The sequence below is a fragment of the Aspergillus bombycis genome, assembly GCF_001792695.1.
Source record: "Aspergillus bombycis strain NRRL26010 chromosome Unknown contig00157, whole genome shotgun sequence".
Lineage (NCBI taxonomy): Eukaryota > Fungi > Ascomycota > Eurotiomycetes > Eurotiales > Aspergillaceae > Aspergillus > Aspergillus bombycis.
In genome coordinates, this window is record NW_019170159.1 from 1 (window position 1) to 21,494 (window position 21,494).

At 49.0% G+C, this 21,494-nt stretch overlaps 9 protein-coding genes across 9 annotated transcripts; 2 read left to right on the forward strand and 7 right to left on the reverse strand.

The window, feature by feature from the left end:
- Positions 1 to 890: 890 nt before the first annotated feature.
- On the reverse strand, positions 891 to 1,367 carry ABOM_011286 (YjgH family protein; the record flags this gene model as incomplete). The annotated part of the gene is made up of 1 exon (XM_022538414.1): positions 891 to 1,367. The coding sequence occupies one exon, from the start codon at positions 1,365 to 1,367 to the stop codon at positions 891 to 893; it is 477 nt and encodes a 158-aa protein (XP_022383859.1).
- Positions 1,368 to 1,673: 306 nt separating this feature from the next.
- ABOM_011287 (uncharacterized protein) lies at positions 1,674 to 2,649 on the reverse strand (the record flags this gene model as incomplete). Its single annotated transcript, XM_022538415.1, has 2 exons — positions 1,674 to 2,457; positions 2,519 to 2,649. The coding sequence occupies 2 exons, from the start codon at positions 2,647 to 2,649 to the stop codon at positions 1,674 to 1,676; spliced, it is 915 nt and encodes a 304-aa protein (XP_022383858.1).
- A 1,860-nt stretch (positions 2,650 to 4,509) lies between these two features.
- On the forward strand, positions 4,510 to 5,986 carry gel6 (putative 1,3-beta-glucanosyltransferase; the record flags this gene model as incomplete). Its single annotated transcript, XM_022538416.1, has 3 exons — positions 4,510 to 4,645; positions 4,705 to 4,916; positions 4,973 to 5,986. The coding sequence occupies 3 exons, from the start codon at positions 4,510 to 4,512 to the stop codon at positions 5,984 to 5,986; spliced, it is 1,362 nt and encodes a 453-aa protein (XP_022383857.1).
- Positions 5,987 to 7,247: 1,261 nt separating this feature from the next.
- On the reverse strand, positions 7,248 to 9,337 carry ABOM_011289 (protein kinase domain-containing protein; the record flags this gene model as incomplete). Its single annotated transcript, XM_022538417.1, has 2 exons — positions 7,248 to 9,033; positions 9,099 to 9,337. The coding sequence occupies 2 exons, from the start codon at positions 9,335 to 9,337 to the stop codon at positions 7,248 to 7,250; spliced, it is 2,025 nt and encodes a 674-aa protein (XP_022383856.1).
- Positions 9,338 to 11,310: 1,973 nt separating this feature from the next.
- Positions 11,311 to 12,017, reverse strand: ABOM_011290 (uncharacterized protein; the record flags this gene model as incomplete). Its single annotated transcript, XM_022538418.1, has 2 exons — positions 11,311 to 11,514; positions 11,640 to 12,017. The coding sequence occupies 2 exons, from the start codon at positions 12,015 to 12,017 to the stop codon at positions 11,311 to 11,313; spliced, it is 582 nt and encodes a 193-aa protein (XP_022383872.1).
- A 1,153-nt stretch (positions 12,018 to 13,170) lies between these two features.
- Positions 13,171 to 14,811, reverse strand: ABOM_011291 (AT DNA binding protein; the record flags this gene model as incomplete). The annotated part of the gene is made up of 1 exon (XM_022538419.1): positions 13,171 to 14,811. One exon carries the CDS (start codon positions 14,809 to 14,811, stop codon positions 13,171 to 13,173), a length of 1,641 nt encoding a protein of 546 aa, XP_022383873.1.
- A 74-nt stretch (positions 14,812 to 14,885) lies between these two features.
- On the reverse strand, positions 14,886 to 16,660 carry ABOM_011292 (putative AT DNA binding protein; the record flags this gene model as incomplete). The annotated part of the gene is made up of 2 exons (XM_022538420.1): positions 14,886 to 16,117; positions 16,186 to 16,660. The coding sequence occupies 2 exons, from the start codon at positions 16,658 to 16,660 to the stop codon at positions 14,886 to 14,888; spliced, it is 1,707 nt and encodes a 568-aa protein (XP_022383874.1).
- A 1,341-nt stretch (positions 16,661 to 18,001) lies between these two features.
- Positions 18,002 to 19,228, forward strand: ABOM_011293 (aldose epimerase family protein; the record flags this gene model as incomplete). Its single annotated transcript, XM_022538421.1, has 1 exon — positions 18,002 to 19,228. One exon carries the CDS (start codon positions 18,002 to 18,004, stop codon positions 19,226 to 19,228), a length of 1,227 nt encoding a protein of 408 aa, XP_022383875.1.
- A 342-nt stretch (positions 19,229 to 19,570) lies between these two features.
- On the reverse strand, positions 19,571 to 21,274 carry ABOM_011294 (putative actin-related protein RO7; the record flags this gene model as incomplete). Its single annotated transcript, XM_022538422.1, has 1 exon — positions 19,571 to 21,274. One exon carries the CDS (start codon positions 21,272 to 21,274, stop codon positions 19,571 to 19,573), a length of 1,704 nt encoding a protein of 567 aa, XP_022383876.1.
- Positions 21,275 to 21,494: the final 220 nt, after the last annotated feature.

The following is a 21,494-nucleotide window of genomic DNA, read 5'->3' on the forward strand; positions in this document are numbered from 1 at the left end:
CCAATCAAAAATAAAATAAAGAAAAAAAAAAAAAAAAAAAAAAAGAGGGGGAGAAAAAACCATGCCATTCTTCCCCATCCATGGAACCTCAAATAAACGCCCTCCTTATATATCCAAACAACCACCCCCAGTGGAAGAAAGACTCCTATCTTCAAACAAGCCCCAACCAAGGAAACCTCGCGTGTCAGATTGAACCTACAAAAGTATCAGATGCTGAGCCAGATCCCTGTCACTGGGATTTTCCCAATAAATGGTGTCCACATCCACCCATCCCCACTCATTATTAGCGATAGATTATTTATTAATTAGTTATTGGAGGAGACGAGACTCGGTACGCAGAAATTGGGACCGGAAATTTTAATAAACAAACAAATACGTCGTTTCTCAACGGGTCGTAATCAAATAAGAACAAGTTTAGATGTTGGCTTTCTTCTTTTTTACTTTCTCTCTCTCTCTCTCTTTTTTCTTTTTTTTTTGCCCACAATTTTCTTGTTCTCGGATGATGTCCCGTGTCTCCACAGTGACTTGTCTCAGGTAGAGAGCGTTGCGTAGAGGTGATGCTGCTTGGCTGGGATGGTGGTGACGTCTTGTATTAAGGTTTGCTGGTTTGCTGATAGAGGTGATGGTTACTTAGAACAAGAGAATGATGGCATTTCTTGACCTGAGTTAAATTGTCTTGGTGGAGGGAATCAAGAGGTTAGAGGGGAGTTAGCGTTTCGTCACGGCGAGGGGTTGTCCAATTGGATGTAATAAGCAGCTTGCTTATTGTCTTCGGAGTACTACTAGTAGTTGTTCCAGTTATGGGATTTAGGGTCTTGATTAGTAGTAGGAGAACCAGAGCATTGGATTATTGATTTGCAACTGTATACAAGATCCCTCCCATAATCATTTCAATCCTCCAAGATCGCATCAACCTCAACTTCAACTAACATTCTCTCGTCCACAAATCCGTTCACTACAACCATCGTTGCAGCCGCGCCTACCCCCGGCTGGCTTGCACGCCCCAGCACCTCAGTGTATCCTTCTCCAACAGCTCCACAATCTTTGTGTTGACTGACAAACATCCTCACACGCACCACATTCTCCGCTCCTTTGCCGCCCAGGGCTTGAACTGCCCGAATGCATTCTTGCAGAGCCACGCGTGTCTGCTGACGGGCGTCCCCAGGAAAGAGAATTTGAGGGGCATCGCTTGGGGACGCAGGGTCGACGGCTGTAGTACCAGAAACGAAAATTTGTCGTCCATGCCGGACAGCTCGGTAATAGCCAATCTTCTCTTCGAACGGTGATGACGTCGCGTAGACTTGTTTGAGTGAGCCGGGCGCAGGGGTGGTGGTGTGAGAGTCAAGATCAACAGCGTGCGAAGCCATGGTGGTGATATTGCTTGGAAAATGGGCTGGATGTGCAGAATATTTTCCAAAGGATGCGAATATGTGCTAATTGCCTCCTTCCCACCGTTATTTATGGGATACGAGGCCTAGCATAGGAGTGAGTCATGCCAAGTATCCGGGCGAGCGCCTTCTTTTGGCGCTCATCCGTGTCTCCATATGATCCAACTAACCCGAACTGGGTCGACCTGCGGGACTAAAGACATTCCTAACGTTATCAAATTGTCAGGGGCAAGAGTTTTGTTCGTCTAGAGGTCTAGACAATCTAGACCGGGCAACGACATGATCTCAAGAAGTCACTGATCGTCTGCGGGGATCGCCGTGTCTGCGAGCATGGAATCTTTGCGGCCGATCTTGCCAATACGATGCCATGCAACGGCTACCCGCAACCTTGGAGAAGATCTTCTGCTCTTCTCCAGTCATCCGTGATGTAGCAGCAGATGGCTTCACCAAAATTGGGTGGTTTGATTGCCGCAACGACTCACGACGGAAGTGAGCACTAGAATCATACGTTTGAGATTGATGGTTTTGCCGATCCAACGCAGATCGGAGTTCCAAGCACTGCAGCACCAGCTGCTTGACGCCGTCGGTCAAAGCACATGCGCGGTACTCGATATCGGGCCAGAAATCATGGCCCCAGAAAGGATCTTCACAAACAGCTGTTTCTAATGCCTCAAGCCAAAAGTCGAAGCTGGGTAACCGACTTTTCCCGTGGAGCAGGTCCAGACCTTGCAGGTGGTCGGACAGAAGGCAAGCCACGGCTACAAAACGAATCGTCGGCTCGGAATGTAAGACGTGCAGGACGATGCAAGCGGGGCATCGTTCGGTCAGGTACCAATCATGCTCCTCGGTGAGGATGCATTGAAGCCAGGCATAAGCACTGCGTGCTTCTCCTCGAAATGCCCGTTCTGATTCCGCTCCCTTGTAGCTGGGTAGTGCCCTGGCGGCGACACGGGAGGCTTGGTGGTGAAGCAGAAACAAAGGAAGCAAGAGGGTGTGGATGATATCGCGGTGCAGACGGAAGGACTCCTTGTCTTGATCGGAGCAAGAATGGCGATGGTGGGAACAGAAGCTGCGGTGATGAAAGGTCAGCCACAATTGTACATCCTGGGTGGGTATCATTTCAAACCTACCTTGGGGCATCCATGCCCACCTCTTGGCGCCTCAGGTGCTCTCGAACGGCTATAAATGCCTCATTGCGATCAAGCTTCTCTCCATCCTTCCTGGAGATCCGAAATGGTGAGACAGCGCCGCTAGTCGACATTCTGAAATAATCAAAGTATCGCAAGGATACGTCCGGTTGAGGAAAAAGCAAAACTCGAGACAATTGCGTCGACGATGAAAACGCACAATGTCGCGTAATCGATTCAATATTGTAAGTTTTGGGATGACGTCGACTACGGAAGGCGACCGATTCGGACAAACATAGAAATTGTGGAGGAGAGCCGTAGAACCACGGATCGCATGGTCTAGCACAATCGCTTTATCTGTTGGAGAGGATCGAGGGGAGGTGAACGGTCGGGAGGGGGAAGAGAATGAAGAGGGAAAAGGAGAAGAATTGAAGGTCTTTGGAGGAGTGTCGGTAGTACTAAATACTTAATACTTAATAGTTCCATGCGATCTTTTTTAGGTCGAACAGGGAAATTCGCACGCATGCGGGAAGGGGGGGGGGACGTTCCAAATCAGGTGAAGACCCGTCTTCCACGCAAGCACTCGTCGATCTTATTTTTAGTGTCACCGTTAACTCATCTCAAACTCCTCCTTTTCATTAAAGCGTTCATGAGCGCTCATCTCCGACGGTCTCCTAACTGTTTGAGATTCGTTCGATAGGTCTCGCACAGAGTACACAGCATCGTCCTTTCCTTCATTCTCGACTCCTTCACCCCCTTTTTTTTCCTCGTTCTCAGGCGGTCAGACTTCCTCCGAGCCGATTTGGTTTAATTGAAATGGCCCATTTGGGTACAGTTGATCCTAATTTAATTGCCTTGTGGGGCCCTCAAGGGTCTCGATCGAATTCCGAACCCCCTCGTCAATCCCCTCGTGCAGGCCATTATTGCATTAGTGGCAATGTTCCAAGTTTTCACGAGAAACAACATCCACTTCTCCATGAGACAAGTCACTAATAACAGCACTAATTGCGACCGAAGTACGGAGTATAGTGAAACCAGCAGCCTGAAGGCCCATTATCTCATCGGTCGAAGCAATCTTTGACCTAGTGGCCTTAGGCAGGAATGCATCGGGCTAACACGGACATTGGAGTACAGATCTCCCGGTTCTCATTGGTGCATCAAAGTCGCTCGCTATCTCCATCAGGGGCTTTTTCCGGCAGTGAAGACTACTACCTACTGCGTAGTACACAGCACTGAATACTACACAAATTCTGTGATAGTTCGGGCCCTCCCCCCATGGACACTTTAACTTCATTTGGAGAGGATCGTCTATACACCCCGACGATCTTGGACCATGCCAATTTTCACCCCAGGTACATGTACTCGGGTTTGTGCGAGTATTAGTCGGCATTCCCCATACGTTGCGACATTCTTCTCCTCACAACATCCCCTCGCCACATAGCACCTCCCCCTCTACGTATGTGCATTGTACATTCCTTAACCCCGCAGCAACATCTCAGATCAAGCCTAGGATAGATCTCACTCTCTGATCTATCGCACACAGTCACACTGTGGCATTCTCAAGACAACAGCTTTCTTACAGGGTAGGCTAAGCAATGCCATCGACGTCATTCTACATCTCAGAACCCCGGCATGCATGTGTCTCCAGGGCAGACACCAGCACGCCGTATGGCTGGAGGTAGGGGAAGCATACTAGATGCTATCATGAAGAATGGCATCGTTGTATGATCTTTCGGCGTTTAAAAAAGACATGTTTTCTTCTCCGGTTGGGACAACACGGCCTGAATTGTGCCAGACAGTGGACGATATCATTTATACCCATCTATTGTTGGACGCAGTCGCTCCTTCCTATTCAGTTCATAGATATCATATTACACTTGTCATTCGGTTCTCCGCATACTGGAAACGTGGGTGCACACACCTGTACATCTTGGAGGCGTCTTGAATTGAACTCCATCCTGTAATCCCTTAACAGCGTTTACATCCACTAAGCCATGCGGCTGTTGTCCACTCTGTCCGCACTTGCTTGGCTGGGAGGTTTCCAAGCCTTACCAGTCAATGCGATACAGACCATCTCCGCGGTTGGCTCCAAGTTCTTCTACGAAGATGGTACTCAGTACTTTCTGAAGGGTAAGCCTCCCTGGCGAATCGAATCCACACTGTACACTAATTTGGTACAACCCACGTAGGCATTGCTTATCAACTCATCCCGGAGGATCCCTTGGTTGACACCGCACAGTGCAAGCGCGATTTTGTTCGCATGGCCGAGCTGGGCACTAATGCAATTCGCGTTTACCACGTCGATCCCAAAGCTAATCATGACGGCTGCATGGAGGCACTTGCGGCCGCAGGAATCTACCTCTTTGTGGATCTAGACACATTCGATACGTCGATCAACCAGGTCAGGACTTTCATAGACATTCGTTGGGTAGAGCTCATGCTGACTTCCACTTTTAGGACAAACCACAGTGGACACATTCCCAATTTGATCGCTATAAGGCTGTGTTGGACGAATTCCAAAAATATAATAACACCGCCGGTGTGTTCGTCGGTAACGAGGTCATCAACACTAGGGAAGGTTCGGCCGCCGCTCCGTATGTCCTGGCCGCAGCGCATGATATCAAATCGTACCGCAACGAAAAAGGCTATCGGAACATCCCGGTTGGTTACTCGGCGGCTGACATTGCAGAGCTGCGTCCCATGCTGCAAAATTATCTAGCTTGTCGTCCCGAGTCTGCTGACCGACTGGATTTCTTCTCGCTGAATGCCTATGAGTGGTGTGGTCCCTCTTCGTACGAGACATCCGGCTACAAGAGACTTCAGAGCCATGCAAGCGACTACCCTCTCCCGATCTTCTTCTCAGAAACGGGCTGCAACGTGGCACGGCCACGGACCTTTGAAGACCAGGCTGCCATTTTCGGTCCTGAGATGTCAAACACTTGGTCCGGCTCCATTATCTATGAATGGATCCAGGAGGCCAACGACTACGGTCTGGTCAAATATGGTCCACCTTCAGGCGCCTCACCCGCCAAAATGCTCGTACAGGACGGCTTTACTCGCCAAGGAGAACCTATTCCGGTGGATCCCGACTTCCACAACCTGAAAGCGCAATGGGCTAGGTTAAGGCCTACCGGAGTAGCCTTGTCAGACTACATAAAATCCACTTCCACTATCAGGCCTGCATCTTGCCCCACTTCGACACCCGGTGGATGGGCAGTGGATTCTCACCAACCTCTTCCCACTCTCCAACGAGCTATGTCGGGCGTGGTAGGTGCCGGTCCAAATCCTGGCTCCGAGTCTGGGCCTAATTCGGGATCACGTCCAGAGCATCTTGCGGCACGTGTGACTTCAGTTGCACCCTCCAATCGTGCCGTTAATGGCGCATCCTCGGGAATGAGAAGCTTTGATCGCCTTGCAGGCGGATCAGTCTTCCTCTGCATGTCGATAGGTGCCTTAGCTCTGTGGCTCTAATGACCGTGTTGGATGACTAACGCTAGCGTTGCCTTTCTGTCTTTTTTTCTGATTACTTGGCCCAGAGACAGTCCAGTTGTTCCGTGAAGCACTGCTGTAAAAAAATATATATTCACACGTTCTAGTTTTTCAAATAGCATCATAGGTGCAGGCTCGCCTGGCAGACTGAAATTCACTCATTTCATGCAATGACCTCTTCTCTAGAAGTAATTCTAATGATAGCTGATAAGTTCCCTTTCAACAAAAAACGGTACCAAGCATCAATAAATCATACTGTTCAAAGCATTACCAATACATATACATTAACTACCTTTAGTCCAAATGCATATATGCATGCATAATGTACAAAATCTAAATAGTAGTTCTGACTATTGGTTTGTCACATTGAGTTTTGCCTAATGGGGACAATAGAACAGAAAGAAAGAATATACGGTGTAAGGGGGGCAGACAATCGATTTTCTCGGCAGACGCGATTAAGCGGTCTCCTTTTCTCCCCTTCTTTTTGTTCTTCCACCTTGTCGGAAAGAAATCAAAGAACTAAAATGAAAAATTCAACGTATGAATGATATCCTGTCTTTTTAAGCGCACGTGCTTTGGGTCTTGGTTTGCGGTGGAATAGACGTGTTGCTTATTTGAGGTTGTCTAGGTCACCGGGTATCGAGTCTATGTAGGTAGCTTTGTCGGTATACATTTTGGGGTTGATGTATTAGATAGGCACATATGTGATGTTGGATTCTGGTGGTAATTTGACTGGTGAAGATTATATACTGTCTGTACATTTACATCAACACGCAAATGAGAGGCGAGACAATCATCGTGCAAAGGTTTGGCATAGACTTGTTTTTGAATTATTATACGTGTATCCCCATTAGATCCAATTGAGTATCCCCCATATTCATATTCATCGTTGCGCGGAACAGAACATATACAACCAAAGAGGGCATAACGCGTAAAACCAAGAGAGGGACAATACTATAAGAGAATATGATAAGGAATATCACGAAAACCACCCGGAACTGCGTATGTAGCTAGAAATACAATGAAAGAATTCTGTTTGAAAAGCGCTTGGATTAAGGGTATTGAATGAAGGTAGGAACGAAGGTAATTGGTACAAATTCGAAGGAAAGGATTCAGGAAGGTGAGTCGTGAAGTACATAAAAAGGGATGAAAAAAGAAAGGAAAAGAGAGGGAGGAAGGAGCTGTAAAGTACGAATTGGTGGAATGGCTAAAGCGACTAGCGTTAGGATCAAAGAGCTGTCACTCAAATTGCCATTCTGTAATTCCAAGATGGGTCGTACCAGGGGGCAGCATCCGAGTCAGCGTACCGGCGACTCTCCTGGTCTGTGTCACTGTTCTCGGCATAGGTCGTAGTAGAACCAGAGATGTTCAAGCCGGCCACGGATGGTGATGGGGATGGAGTGAACCCTATAGACTCCTCTGCGTAAATAGGAGAGTTTGTCGCTGCAGATAGAGGTGAGTGTGGGGATGCTGATCTGGAAATCGAGGGAACAGTAAGTCTTGGTGTTGTTACATGTGGCGCCTCGTGTAATCGATCCTTCGGGTTTCTGGTATGGTACTGCAGGCGTGAGGAGCAGTGCATATTAGCCATTCCTCTCAGTTGGTGTATTATCACAGAAAAGTGATGTTCAACTTGATATGCGGAGGGCCGATCGGCGGGCTCCTTATTCAACATTTCTCGTACTACGGCTAGTATTGGTCGAACAGCCTGAAACACAGAGTCTTTTTGCTTCTTTGAGTCGTGATCCAGAAGGGTAATCCATGAGGTGACTTGGGTAAGGTTCCGGTCCAGATGGAAGGAGCAATCAGCAACACCTCCTCCACGGCCGGCGGTTCGATTTTTCGCCCCGCGATGATGGGCAAATGCAGAAATCTTGCGCTTACAAAGGTGGGTGAATATATCCAGAATTACTGCCCCGAGAGAGAAGATATCTGAAGCTTCCGGGTCGGTTTGATGTGATTCCCACGTGTGGACTACGGCCGCACTGGAATTTGTACCTGGCAAACCGACCGGGTTTGTCACTGAAGAAGCACGATTCGAAGAAGATCCCGATGAGCTAGAAGAAGTGAGAGAGGGCGTGTATAATATAGGCCGTTTGATGGAGGATATGACGCGTTTACGAGCACTCCCATTGCTGGATCCCGAAGAGGACGACGCAGCAAAGGAAAATCGAGATCCAGGAAGACCAACACGAATGGCGGTGCTCTGAGAAGCCATTGAACCAGATCTTGGGCTAACAGACTCGTGTTCCGCCCGGTGTGGTCCTTTCAATATCGATAGGCCTAGCCTCATTGGATGCGTTGACTGCTTCCGAGTTGTACGCCCACCCGATGGGAGATCAACTCGTTGCGGACCTGCTTGCTGGACACTAGCCGAGCGTACCCAACGTTCTGGAGCACCATACTGATATGACTCCACATCATCTACCCTGACCGGAGGTAACAGCGTATCGAGAGCTTCGAATTGGCCCAGAAAGACCCTGTTATCTGCGTCAACGAGTATGTTCGAAGGGCGAATAGCGCCATGAACCTGGCCATGTGCATGGAGCCATGAAAGCCCATTTGCGAGACAATGTGGCCAGTTAAGCAAAATCTCTCGGCGTTGGGCTTTGGGGAGGCGCTTGAAGTGCGGGGGGATATCGGTGAGGAAAGACATCAAAGTGCGTTCGTATACACCAGTGAAAAGGATACACACGGTTTTGTCAACGAAATAAGACCCGTATATCGAATATACATGGTCATGGGCCAGTCGTCCCAAGGACTTAATCTCTTCAAGGACCTCATCTTCTTCGAAAAAATGCGGCGCCCCTCCAATTGTAACCTGCGTCCGCAAGTAAACTCGACAGACAGCACCAGCTAAGACAACCTTTTCAACACCCTCTCTCACAAGTGCTGTTCCAGTTCGCAGAAGCTCCACGGGGACGCCTTCATTCTCCGTATATTTTACATGCTCGCCTTCGCCAATTCCGCGAACAATGAAACGCCATTGGGCAAGGAAGAACCTCGATTCCAAGGAAGGATCCTCGTTTCTGGCGAAAGGTGAAGGCGATCAACGCTGTGAGCCGCAATAGGCAGGTCCGAGTCATCGAATGACTCATCTACCAAGGCGAAAATGCGATCTGGAATCTCAATATCGACCAGAATGAGAAAAAGTCTCCCCGCCTTGGAGAGAATCCAGTCGAGATACGTCTCGCTAGTCAGGCCCTCTCCCCAGGGCAAAGGCTCCACGAGGCGGTGCAGGACGTTGGATGGCAAGTGACCGAAGACATATTCTGATGACAGCGTAGCTTTGATTCTGTCTTCGGGCCACCAAAGAGACGTTGTGACGGACATTGTGTACACTCATGGCGCATCAGCCGAGACGGATGACTACCGGGGACCGGGGAGGGACACTCATATAAGTGGTTCAAGGTAAGTTCACTCTAGTAAGACAAATAGCTTTCACTGTAGACGCCACTAGGTGATTACCATATAAGAGTTCATGCAATAGATTGGAAAGGGAAACAAGAACAGAGTGGAAAATAGACATTGGTTCTTCGTCAGAAGGACGAGGTCACCATCATTAGTGGACACAAAGCTTATCAAGCGCACCGCAAGGGGTATCCGCGGTATTATTGGAAAAAAAAAAAACAAAAAAAAGCCGGTCGATAGTACGGAATAGTCACTAGGGCATTAGAGTATGACAGAAGAGGGGAACCTTCAGAAGACGGGCTCCACGATGGGTTACCCAATGGCACATCAGGATGGTTAGAGGATAACCTATGCTTCTACATTCAGTAGCCCTGGAAATAAAAGAAATCTGAAGGCACGGTCATGTTAAAGATACTAGTCTAATATTGAGGCGACAGCGGTAGCATGATGGTCGACCAGGGAAGATATCTGTGGCCATGGTTCATGAAACTTCATGGAGAATGGGGAGGTCTGGAACTAAGTGGATATATCGAGTCTTGGGGCAGTGGAGATGCTCCATGTCCAAGAGGGAGGAGTAAGCAGATGATAGAAGGATGATTGATACTCAATAGATAGATAGGACATCGGCATTGAACAACGACTGAAGATAAGCTAATGAACGTTGATGGATCACGGGGTACACCCTAAGCCCCAATTGGTTTGCTCCGAGTCGCTATCGCATGATCAGTAACAATCTTTATTGTGAGCCATCATAAGCCTGAACGATCATCACTACCTATTTTCCCCGATTCTTGATATTAACGGATTGGCGCCGTTAGACAAGGTGTCTCGAATCAAGCCATAATCCCATGAAAACCGGGCTAATCTGATTGTCGGGTCTAGAAAACCCTCCTGTCAAGCGTAGTTAATTTAGAACCACCAGGCTGGATTCAAGCTACCTAATGCAGGTGAGGTCCTTCTTTGGACAGCTAGTCGTTGTCCTTGGATGCAAGCTTATCAGTTGACAGCTTTAGAAGGTTGACTTACGCTATTAGTCACTGGGTGAGCCAAGAGATAAGGCCGGGCCATAGATCAGTCACCCAAGTCAATAGGGTTTGACCACCTTCCCATATGATCCAGTTTCGAAATCCTTCTTGAACTGAGAAAGGGCACAGCCTCAGAAGTGACTGTTGATCGCGAAATCCAATTTTTTGGTCCTTTCGCCGCCGTCCGCTCGTCTTATCTTCCTCCGCGGTGCTCTCCGCCTGTCAACCCAAGGTAGTTACTTTCGACGGCTCCAGTTTTCGTGAGATCGGCATCAACTATATATAGTCTATTGAAAGCATACTAATATGCCTCTTTAACTCCTCGGGTTGGCATATGGAGACCGGGTTCTAGTATACGTCATAGCACGGTAGTTATATGAGTAGTCCGTATACCCCGTATGAAAAGGGCCTTTCTTCCCTACGCAGTAAGAATATAAGTCAGTGGATCAATGGATCCATAGAAAGTGGGACATGATCGACTCTCTCGGGGTATTATCCATAAATAATTCGACCCTGACCAAGTATATCTCAAGAAGATTACGATCCATCCATTCATTCATTCATGGCTATATAGGTATATACAATCTATATTGGATTTTAGCAGACAAAAGGGGTAGCAACAAGATATTCGAAGAAATTCATATCAACCGCAAGTAATCTGTCAGGCGAAGACAACCAAAGGTCGCATCATAATAATCTGTAGGATTTTCACCTTCCCAGTACATCCTAGCAATGACCAATGTTTTCTTTTCCCTGGTTTTTCTCTTTGATTCTTCTTTTTTGTTCTTCTTCTTTGCTCTTCCCCCCCCCCCCCCCTTTTCCCCTTCATCAAACAGGCTAAAAGAGGATAATGACAATACCAGATTGCCCTCAATAGAAATCTCCAGTATGCCGTTTCCGTAAGCGTCGCACTCTACTACTAGCCCGATGGGCATTAGCGTCGACAGGCTGCTCCTCAGAGGACCGTCGTCTATTCCAAGCCTTCCGGAAATGTTGCTGCTCGTCATCCTGCTGTTTTGCTCGATGGACAAGGAATTCTTCATGAGCTTCTTTCTCTTCCATCAAGGCCTCGATCTAGACGATCCCAAAAGGATAACTATCAGTACTTCATGAATCCATAGTGACGCAGACGAAATGTCTATTGATTCCGAAGTGGAAACACAAAAACTAAGAAAAGGCAAAGGGAAAATGATACATACATAAGATAGCCACAACTCTTGCTCCGAACTCCACGCTTTCTGACACCTCCCCAGCTCGCTCCGTGCAATAGCCAATTCGCGCTCTTGCTCTGCTGTCCATCGGCATCTGTCGCAGACAATGCTGGCCCAGCTTACAACCCGTACCAATCGAGATTGGCTGCCGCTGCTGTTGCTGCTGCCGCCATGATGCAGGTCCAACTCGCTTGCGTTCACCGCCATCTCGGAGCCGGTTGATTGGGAGTCATCATCGTGGCAATGCACTGTGACTTCAAATGAGGGGGAATCGTCGATCCCTTTGCCCTTCCAGATGGAACGTTCTGGACGTTTCGTCAGGTAGGGGAGGCGGAAGATGTAACGAACGGTGCTGGTCACTCTCATTTTGGAATGTATAAAAATCCTCGGATTCGGACTGAAGCTCCTACAAAGAAGGAACAAACGGGGTAAATTGGCTTCTTGGGCTTGCCGCTTTCTCTTTTCAGGGATATTGCTCCAGTTTATATGTATGAGTATGTACTTTTTTACTCGGAATGGCTTCGAATACAGGTCACTGCGCTGGGCCATTCACAGCTTGAATACAGCCTAATACGGCCTAGATCAGAGGTTAGGCTTCAGGAAACAAGGACATCAGGCTCTAGATGGGGCTATTTCTACGTCGACAATCCTGTTTGGCTGGGGACCACTGCCCGCAGTTTGGTCAAAACTTCAACGGGATTGTTCGTCCCAAGTGTGGAGAGAGATGGGAAAAAATCGGAACAAATCGCCAAGCCATCATGTTTCATGCGCTGCAAAATAAGAAACCACATCCTTAGGATAGGGAACGTGGCGATCAAACTTTGCCAGGGTAAGGGGGGCCTGGAATGGTGTTGAGCAAATCATCACCGTCCAAACTCCCGAAATTGGATAACTCATATGTACCAGTTGCCAGCAAAATATACAGCATCACAGATGTTCATACATGGCCTTTTATCATTGCCGTGCAGTTTTCCCAACATATGTACTATACCTAGTGACTAGCACGCAGATTTTTAACGTAAACGTGGTCGGCCAAAAGAGACAAAAGGAGCAGCGTGAGCGTAAATAAGAAGGGCCTTTTGAGGACTATGAACCCCATGAGAAGAAAGAGATATAAACCCTAACAGGTTCCATGCACCAAACATGCGATCGCAGTCCAGGAAAGGACATGGATCCCAGCACAAGGTTGAAAACTATTCAAGCAGCTGACTCTTGTACACCAACAAAAACACTTATAGACAAAAGAAACTTAGGGGGAATCTTAAACAAGCCAAATGCCATCACAAACCAAAAAAAAATTGAGAAGCCAAAATCAAATGCGAGCCAGTAATTCAACGACACAGTATCCACCCATTTGGCCCGTCAACCCGTGTAGTCCCGAAAATACTCTCCAAGCAACACCCAAGAAACGAGGCTAAATCCGTTACACAAAAGCAAGAGCCTGTCGTTACCCAACTGGACGCTGAGTCCGGGAAAAGAAACCAAGAAAAAGAAATATATTCGTTGATTTGGGCAGTCGTCAGTACCACGAACTAGTAGGGGCACGCCTTCTTCTCGAATGCCCCGCTGTTGATTGTTCGTCGTGCAGTCGTGCTTTCATCTCTTCCCGAATCTGTTCGCCAATGATCACGCTGATCAGTCTTCTATGCAAATCGGCTTCTGTCCAGCCAACTTGGCCTGTTCCACCGGCCTGTAGGTCGGCCTTGGCCAACTCCTGCACGAACCTGTCAATAATGGCAAACTGACGCTCCGTGATGGGGACTCCATGTAAGCCGTCCGACGTCCATATCCAATCACCAATGATTTCTGAACGCCCTGGACCAGGGTAGTAAAGGAAACGTTCTGGATGTCTTTTTGCTAGGCGATAAAGGCGACGGAGGAGGATGTAGTGATCGTCAGAGAAATATCCAGAGACAGCCAACGGCAAAGGGCGATCATACGTATCGTCTTTTGATTTTACATTTGGCGACTTGTCGTCTAACGGGCTAGGAAAGCTATGTTGTTCATGGCCCCGATGCGGTCTTGGCGTTTCCTCCATGTAGTTTTCTTCCACGTTTCTCGAGTGAGACCCGTAATCATCTTCGTTTTCTGAAGCCTCGTCATATACAGATAGAGCAGGCTCTTCAATTGATTTTCTGTTTGGTACTCTCAGCCACTGAGGCGTCAGATTGGTAATCTTTTGGAGCCAGGATGATGCTTGCTGTCCGGTAGTGGAGGACTGCGGGCGTTCGGGGGTGAGGACAGGTGTCTCGTGAGCGGTTTGTGGTTCAGGTGAAACCGCATCTGAAAGATTCCGGTCGCCATGCCGCTCTAGCCACAAATCCGAGTGTTGCCTTGCATTTTCAAAATTCGTAGTTGGATCCAGCTGGAACGTCTCTTCCCCTGGGGCTCCCTGGGGACTTGACGCCAGATAATCCTCTGACTGCGGAGGTTCTTCAAGTACGTGATCCTCCTCATCCTGCGTCGCCCCCTCCACCTCTTCTGCTTCTTCCTCGTATTCATCCTCCTTTGCCTCCTCACTTTCGAACACTGCGGCTGACTGTGGCTGCTCGGAATCTCGCCCATTTTCTGTACTTGGGGGGCTGCTTTGCCCGTAGTAGTAATGCGAGCGTTTGGGGGTAGCCCCTGGACGCAACAAAGTGGAAATATCAACATCCTGTTCTCGTAGCTCTTTGATCCGCGACTTGCCCAGAAATGGCACCTTGTCGTGGGCATTGGTCCAGTACGCGGGAGAATAAGGATTACCGATAACACTTCTTTCAGATATTGAGCTATTTGATTGAGGACTAGACTCCTGCTTGTTATCGTCCAGGCTTTGATGACGATACGAAACAGACGAGCGGTCCGAAAGATCGCCTCTATCATTAGCTTCTTGTTGCCAGATATCTTCGTACCCATCATCTTCGTCTTCCTCCTCTTGCTCACTAAAGTGATCTTCTTCGGGTTGGGCATGTACTGATAGTGCATCTGCATCTCCACGGTCGATGTCAGAGCCCCACTCACGCTCTTCATCAGCTTCGGGAGCGGCTATGCCACCCTCAGGGCTCGGGGGGCCACTCAAATCACTGTCAATGACAATGACTTGGCTTGAGTTGGCCATCTGAATTTCGCGGCTAATAGCTTCCCTTTCCTGTTGCCATTCTTTCATCCGGCGCCTCATCTCGGAGCCTGGTGTATCGTAGTCGCTGAATTCAGAAGGTTCCCGCGATGGCTCCCGAGACCCGCTTGCTTCACTCAGCCTTTTGGCGTGGTTTCTGCGATAGTTTCCATCTCAGAGACTTTTCTTACGTTCTCGATCTCTGCCTGCACTCGTCTCTTCGCGAGCTCTTGGCCAAATTTCAAGGCCGACTGTAAGTCACGTTGTATTTCTGAATCGAATTCGCCGAAGAGCAGCTCTAGTCGTTTCCTAGAAGTCTCTAAGCTGGATATCTGTTCTTGCGACTCATGTATATCCGGACTTGACAGGAGACCCCGGGGATATCCCCGGTCATACGGACGCCTTAGCGCGCTCTCGAGGGCAATACCCACACGGACTAACCTCACCAACCTAGCCATCGGTCGTCGCTGTCCTCTAGTAGAGGTTTGAACCGGAACAGGGGCTGGCGAAGTAGGGGGGGGGTATGTCCTAGCGTGCCTGAAGTCCACAGTACCCTTCTCTTGTGCCAGAGTCGATGGTTCGGCCTGTGTTATTAGACCAGCATCTTCTTCATTGGCCTGATTTCGGATGGAGGATTTCCTTCTCAAGACACCGTTACTTTCTCGCTCCAGAAACGGCTTTAAGGCGCCCTTTGCCACTTGAGAGCTGGCGCTGAGTCCATGTTGTTTAGCCGACGGCAATGTATCCAGTGAAACCATGCTGAACCCTTCACTCTCCATTATAGAATCAAATTCTCTGTGTTCATCTGTAGGGTCGTTTGTAGCATGAACTCCGCTTTCGCGGAAGCGATTACGCGAAACTGAGCTTTGTGCCCCTCGGTCTTGTCTCTCCTCATCTACTAATGATGAGGATGTTGGGGTGGGATAGAGACGAGCCGGTCTAGGCGTACGACCAGCGTATATGGTGTTATCCGGAGAGATAATCTGGCTCTCCCGAGAAGGGGAAGGCATCTTTGATGGTGTTGAATGTATATTCTCGTCATTTTGCATATAAGCATCATCCATATAATCGACATTTGGCGTATCGTAAGTACGCTCATATTCAGATTGATGACTCTGATCCTGCGGGTTATTATCAAGTTGCTCCATCTGAACGTCACCCTCAAAGGGCTCCGCATAGCCTTGATCATCCGGCAAGCCGTCGTCAGATTCCCCATCTGCAGCAAGGTTCAGGGGATCCCAACTTGGCTCGGGCTCGACAACAGATGGCTCAGCTATTTGACTGTTTGCCACCTGCGCGCCAATGTTGTCTTCCGGCGCCGGAAGATATTTCCTAGGTCTTCCTCGCTTCCTCTTTTGCGCACTTGCGCCTCCCGGACCAGGAGTATGGCCAGGGCTCCCCCCATTCGGAGTCGTACTTTGAACCGTCATGTCTGACTTCCTCGGGCGCCGCGGCGTTTTCTGGGGGTCTGCTCCATGGTGTCTGCTTCATCCTTCAGCGGCACTTTGGTTGTCATGGCAGAATTCCGGGGGCGTTTGCGCGAAGGGCTGCCTTGGTTCATTTCCTCGTCTTGTGTTGCCTCCAATGTCACCCGAATCCTCCACGGACTCACGTTCCCGTCGGGCTGCACCATTTCAGGGGAAAAGGGTTTTTGCCGACCGCTCATTGTCCTTGACGGAGACCCGGGGAGCACCACATCGTCGAAGCGGATAGAATGCGAACTTTTTGTAGGACTCAAGCTGATGCGCCTTCTGCTTTTGGCGAAGCGCGGCGTTTGAAGGAGTTTGAAATTTGCAGGCGACATGACGCTTTGGCGCCCGGGGAACGGCTTGAACGGGGAGGAAACCAAATATTCGACGTCGCCAGGTGGCCCAAGAATGTCCGGCGAAGAGCTAGAGCTGCGAAAGGACATAACGACATGCAACAAGCGATAAGATCATAGGATACCTCTCGACCCCAGTCGCGTGTCATCAGGCAGAGACAGGTTAAGGGATTTCTCGAAGAACGTTGCAATTATACAAAATCTTCCATCATTTTAGTAGCAGGGTTACCTACAAGAGGTTGGACTTCTATAGGAATGATGATGATAGGCCGATAATCGCGGGGAAACAGAGCAACCGCAGAGCATAACATAAACAAGTCTCCCGATCAGGCAGGCCGAGGGTCCGGCCCGATTTGCTTCGCCGCTAAAGGTTGAGGGGGGCGCGCTCGAATTATGTAAGCGGATAAATGTTGTTCCAATTCGATAGTCAGGTTACGGGATGGTAAAGGAGCTCAAGGTGCAGGCTCACCTGCGGGACTCTGCGGGACCGTGTAAACCCCTTGCGAATGCGATGCGATGTACTGTAGTACTTACATTATGATGATCCCATATTTGTTAAGAAGTGTGTAACATGTGGTAATTTCTGGATGGCACCCAGCCATGCTACATGCATAACCACTAGGTAGCCATTCTCACCCACGCGGTGGTTTCTTTGGTAGCTTGGCATCAGACAACAGAAGAGTTAAAGATGAACGATCGACAGGCCGCTTTCCTCCCCCGCATCCTCTTAATTTGTCCCCCCACCGGAAAGTTCTTGTTCAGGACTAGCTCAGTTGCCTCATTCCCGTGGCTCTCATGGTTGACCCCCTATGGACGTACTACTTCCCGCGTTCTCCTTTTCCCCATCATCACTACCTAGTATTCACTACAGCGGAGAGGGACTGGGCATTAGACCACCAGGTGTGCCACATACCTGGTCCTACATTATTACAGTACCTGTCATCACTGAATACATCAACTACTATCGCAATTGGCTCATCGAGGTCAGGGATCATCGATCAAGTGGTGGACGGACGCATACTTCTACAACCCGCCATACTGAATCCGTCGACGGCACAGAGCTTGTTGGCAGTTACGCGGTCTAATGCACTAGCATTGACCCTGCCCAACTAACGCATCCGTGGATTTGCCTCCTATAATTTGCTCGGATAATTACAAACAATCCAGTCCAACCAACAACTCGGGGAAATCGAATTTTTACCCCAGTTCCGCTGTTGCTGTGCTTTGGTACCCCCGCCCGCTGGTCAGGCGCCATCATGAGGTAGGAACAGGATAAATAGTAGTATGATTCACTCCTTTAAATCTTACCAAGGATTCTCCCAGCTCCTTGGCTACTTACGCTCCTTGCTCTACCCTGCTCGGATCACCCTTCGTCTCCTGTCGGTCTATTGCTTCATCTTCCTAACTGTTACAACGCTTTTGGGAATCAGAATGCATCTTAGATCATATTTGTCTGCTGCCCTTTATGGGCTACCAGCACTGGCTCTAGATGCCGCCGCATCGTCTACTTCAAATTCCTCTACTGTAGATCCATTCAAAGTCTACACCATCACTGCGGAGAATATCACCGCCAAGTTGATTCCATATGGAGCGCGTCTGACTTCTCTGCTCGTGCCTGACCGCGATGGCAACGAACAAGATGTAGTCGTGGGCTATGATGACCCTAAGGATTATTTGAAAGACACCGAGACCGACCACACATTCTTCGGCGCTGTTGTCGGCCGTTATGCCAACCGTATCAAAAACGGCACCTTCCAAATAGATGGTGACAAGTACGACATCCCTAAGAGCGAAAACAACGGTACCGACACATTGCATGGAGGCGATGTCGGTTATGATCAGCGCAACTGGACTGTCACAGCTCAATCTGATTCCTCCATCACTTTTACTCTGCTGGACCGCGCGCTGGAGGGCTTCCCTGGAGATGTCATCACTCACGCCGTATTCAGCGTTGATTCTGATGTCACTGCTGAGAACCCCAAGGGTCTGCCGCAGTTGACCACCAAGTTAATCTCGTTGGCCCTGACGGAGAAGACTCCAATCATGACTGCCAACCATATCTACTGGAATCTCAACGCGTTCAAGGAGACCAATGTGCTAGATGACACCTTCCTTCAACTACCGCTATCCAAGCGGCTCATCGGTACGGACGGCATCTTAATTCCCAACGGAACCATCCTGGGTGTCGACTCGTACGACGGAGCAGCGGACTTCACCACCGGAAAGCTTGTAGGCAAGGACATCAAGAAAGCACAAGGGCTGTGTGGAACGGACTGCACGGGCTATGACAACTGTTTCATCGTGGATCGGGACAACGCATATGGCCCAAGCAACTCTATGGTCCCAGTTGTCCGTATGAACTCCAGCACAACCGGAATCAGTATGGAGGTGGCTTCAAACCAACAGGCTGTTCAGATCTACTCCTGCGTTGGTCAGAAGGGTAATATTGCCATCAAGCCGTCCCAGGCCAAGCGGAACGAGGAAGAAGGTATCGAGGGCGCAAAGGCTGTCAACCAGTATGGGTGCATCGTTATCGAGACCGAAGGTTGGATTGATGGAATCAATAACCCCGAGTGGGGCCAACTGTCAGACCAAATCTATTCCCCCACCGGAGCTCCAGCAGTTAACTGGGCTACGTATAAGTTTGGTACTGTCTAAACTATCCACGCCGCAATTCTGGTTATCTAATGTCTTGATGGCTCTAATTTTTGGGCGATTCTCAACCTCATCGTATTGTATGTACATTTTACTGCCGTCGGGTAAATAATGTGATTGAATATTAAGAAAATCAAAAAGCATCGTAGACCCTAGTGCTTAGTGTTCTAAAGTCATAATATTAATTGTAAATGAAATGCTGAGTTCAGGGTATCGTGTCTAAGTCCAGTCATTTAGAGGAATTCATCAAAATGAAACAGCAAGTGAACAATATGCTACCAGCTGTATCGCAACCAATTTTCAACGCTTTACAGCCCAATACACACTTCCTTCGGTAGTGCATATTCATCCCCATCCTGCTAGAGTCCAGCTCGACCGGTCTCCACCAGATCGTAGCCCTGACCGTCGATCAGGGACATGGCCATGGGTATCAAAGTCACGACTAGCACCAGCAAGGCCATGTTGAAGAAACTTCTCCCGCTCAATCTCTACCAGAGACCTTATCTTAAGGCTCGCCACAAGACTAGCTCCAGCCCAAGGTCCAAGAGATTCGACTTCGCGCAGAACTCCTTGAACCGCGGGTTTGGTATCCTTGTCTCTAGTACGGTGGAGCTTCTCCTCGACGGGATCAATCTCCTCTTCTTCACTATCCCGTTTTTCTTGGTCACCCTTCCCCACAGACGTTCTAGGTGACGGCGGTGTGGAGTCGTTAGCGTTGTCGACCGAGGCCTGACGCTCACTGAAACGCAAATTTTGGAGCCTCTGTCTTTGTTGCTCAATAACTTTACCACGTACAGGACTCCAGCCATATTGATCAATAAGGGACGATACTTCAGCAAGGACTCGTTGTCGGACACCAGGGATGTTAGCTCCTCCACCGACGAACACTATCCGTGACATACAGATGCCGCGGACATCGGGCGGTAATTGTAGGAGCGTGTTGTACGCCAGCAAAGCAACCGGCTTTTCTTCGTCATCCAAGTCACAATCCGCTACGCCTTTAGCAAAAAGGACCTTTTCCACAGGCTCTGAAAGTTTAGAGAAGGGAATATCCATGTAGTTCGAGTTGGGGTTTGATGGAGATGGGATTGACACGGTTTTGTGCAAAAGACCGGCGAAGTCCTCTTCTGTAAGCTCATTGTCTCCCTCTTGAAGGCCAGTCAATTGCGACGAAGCAGATAATTCATGATCACCTGCCTGAGGCTTACACCACAGGAACCGGCTAACAACTTCTTCACAGTACTCAAAATTCACGGAGATCTCATCTGCATCCCCGCTACTGTTCGAGGACAGGCGAGTGAAAAATCTGCCTGTTTCCTGAAGTAAAGACTTCATGGCCCTTGTACTCCGCTTGGCAGAGATCTCTCTGTACTCATATATTCCAGTTACCGTTGTTTCCGCCCATCCAAGGTCTACCACCAACGCTGAACGCAAGCCAGCTGCAGCCACCGCCATTGTGGGGCTCGGAAGGAGCGTGATACTAGGAAAGCGCCATCGGCTGAACAGTGTCGACAAGACGGAAGACAGTAGTGGGTGTGGCATAATTGACGGAAGAACGAGTACCAATCTCGCCGTTCCCGCATCCGTCAAGAGGTATTTATTGTATGTCTCTCGGAACATCCGCTCGATTTTGTCTTCAACAAGACCCAAGTCAACATCACGCACGTTCATTTTCCATAATTCATATGCACCCGTCCACTCTTCTGCTTTTATTGACTGTGGGCGTAATGTATCCGCGTTCAGGCTACCTTTCAGCCATCCTCTATAATCGCCAGCCCTCCTTGAGTCTTCTGGCCCACACCCGACCACACACGTAGGCGTGCTGTCGCCCTCAAATCCAGCCCGAAGCCATCTGGAGCCAAATTCAAAGACTATCGCATCCTCTTCCCCACGCAAAGAGCTTGCCGATGAGGTGCTTGCGAAGGAGGAATTATTAGAACGCAGGTTATGTTGAGGCGTAGAAGGTCTGCCGGACTGGCTATGTCGCAAGCTCATGGAGACACTTGTGCGACTGTCATCGAGGTTGTAAGCCGTAGAGCCGCTCGTCATTTCTTCGTAGTCTATACTGTGGTATATGCGTTCACTTCAGATTGCGGGGATGGATCAGGGGTGGAGAATCGGTCGGTAGGCACGAATCATGCTTTAATTTTCCAGGTTCAAAGAATCCAATTCATGATTGAACTCTCAGGAACAAATCAAGCGATCGTACGAATTTTACTTCGCAGGGATTTCAAACTGTCAAGAGCAAAGATACGGAAAGTGCAACGGC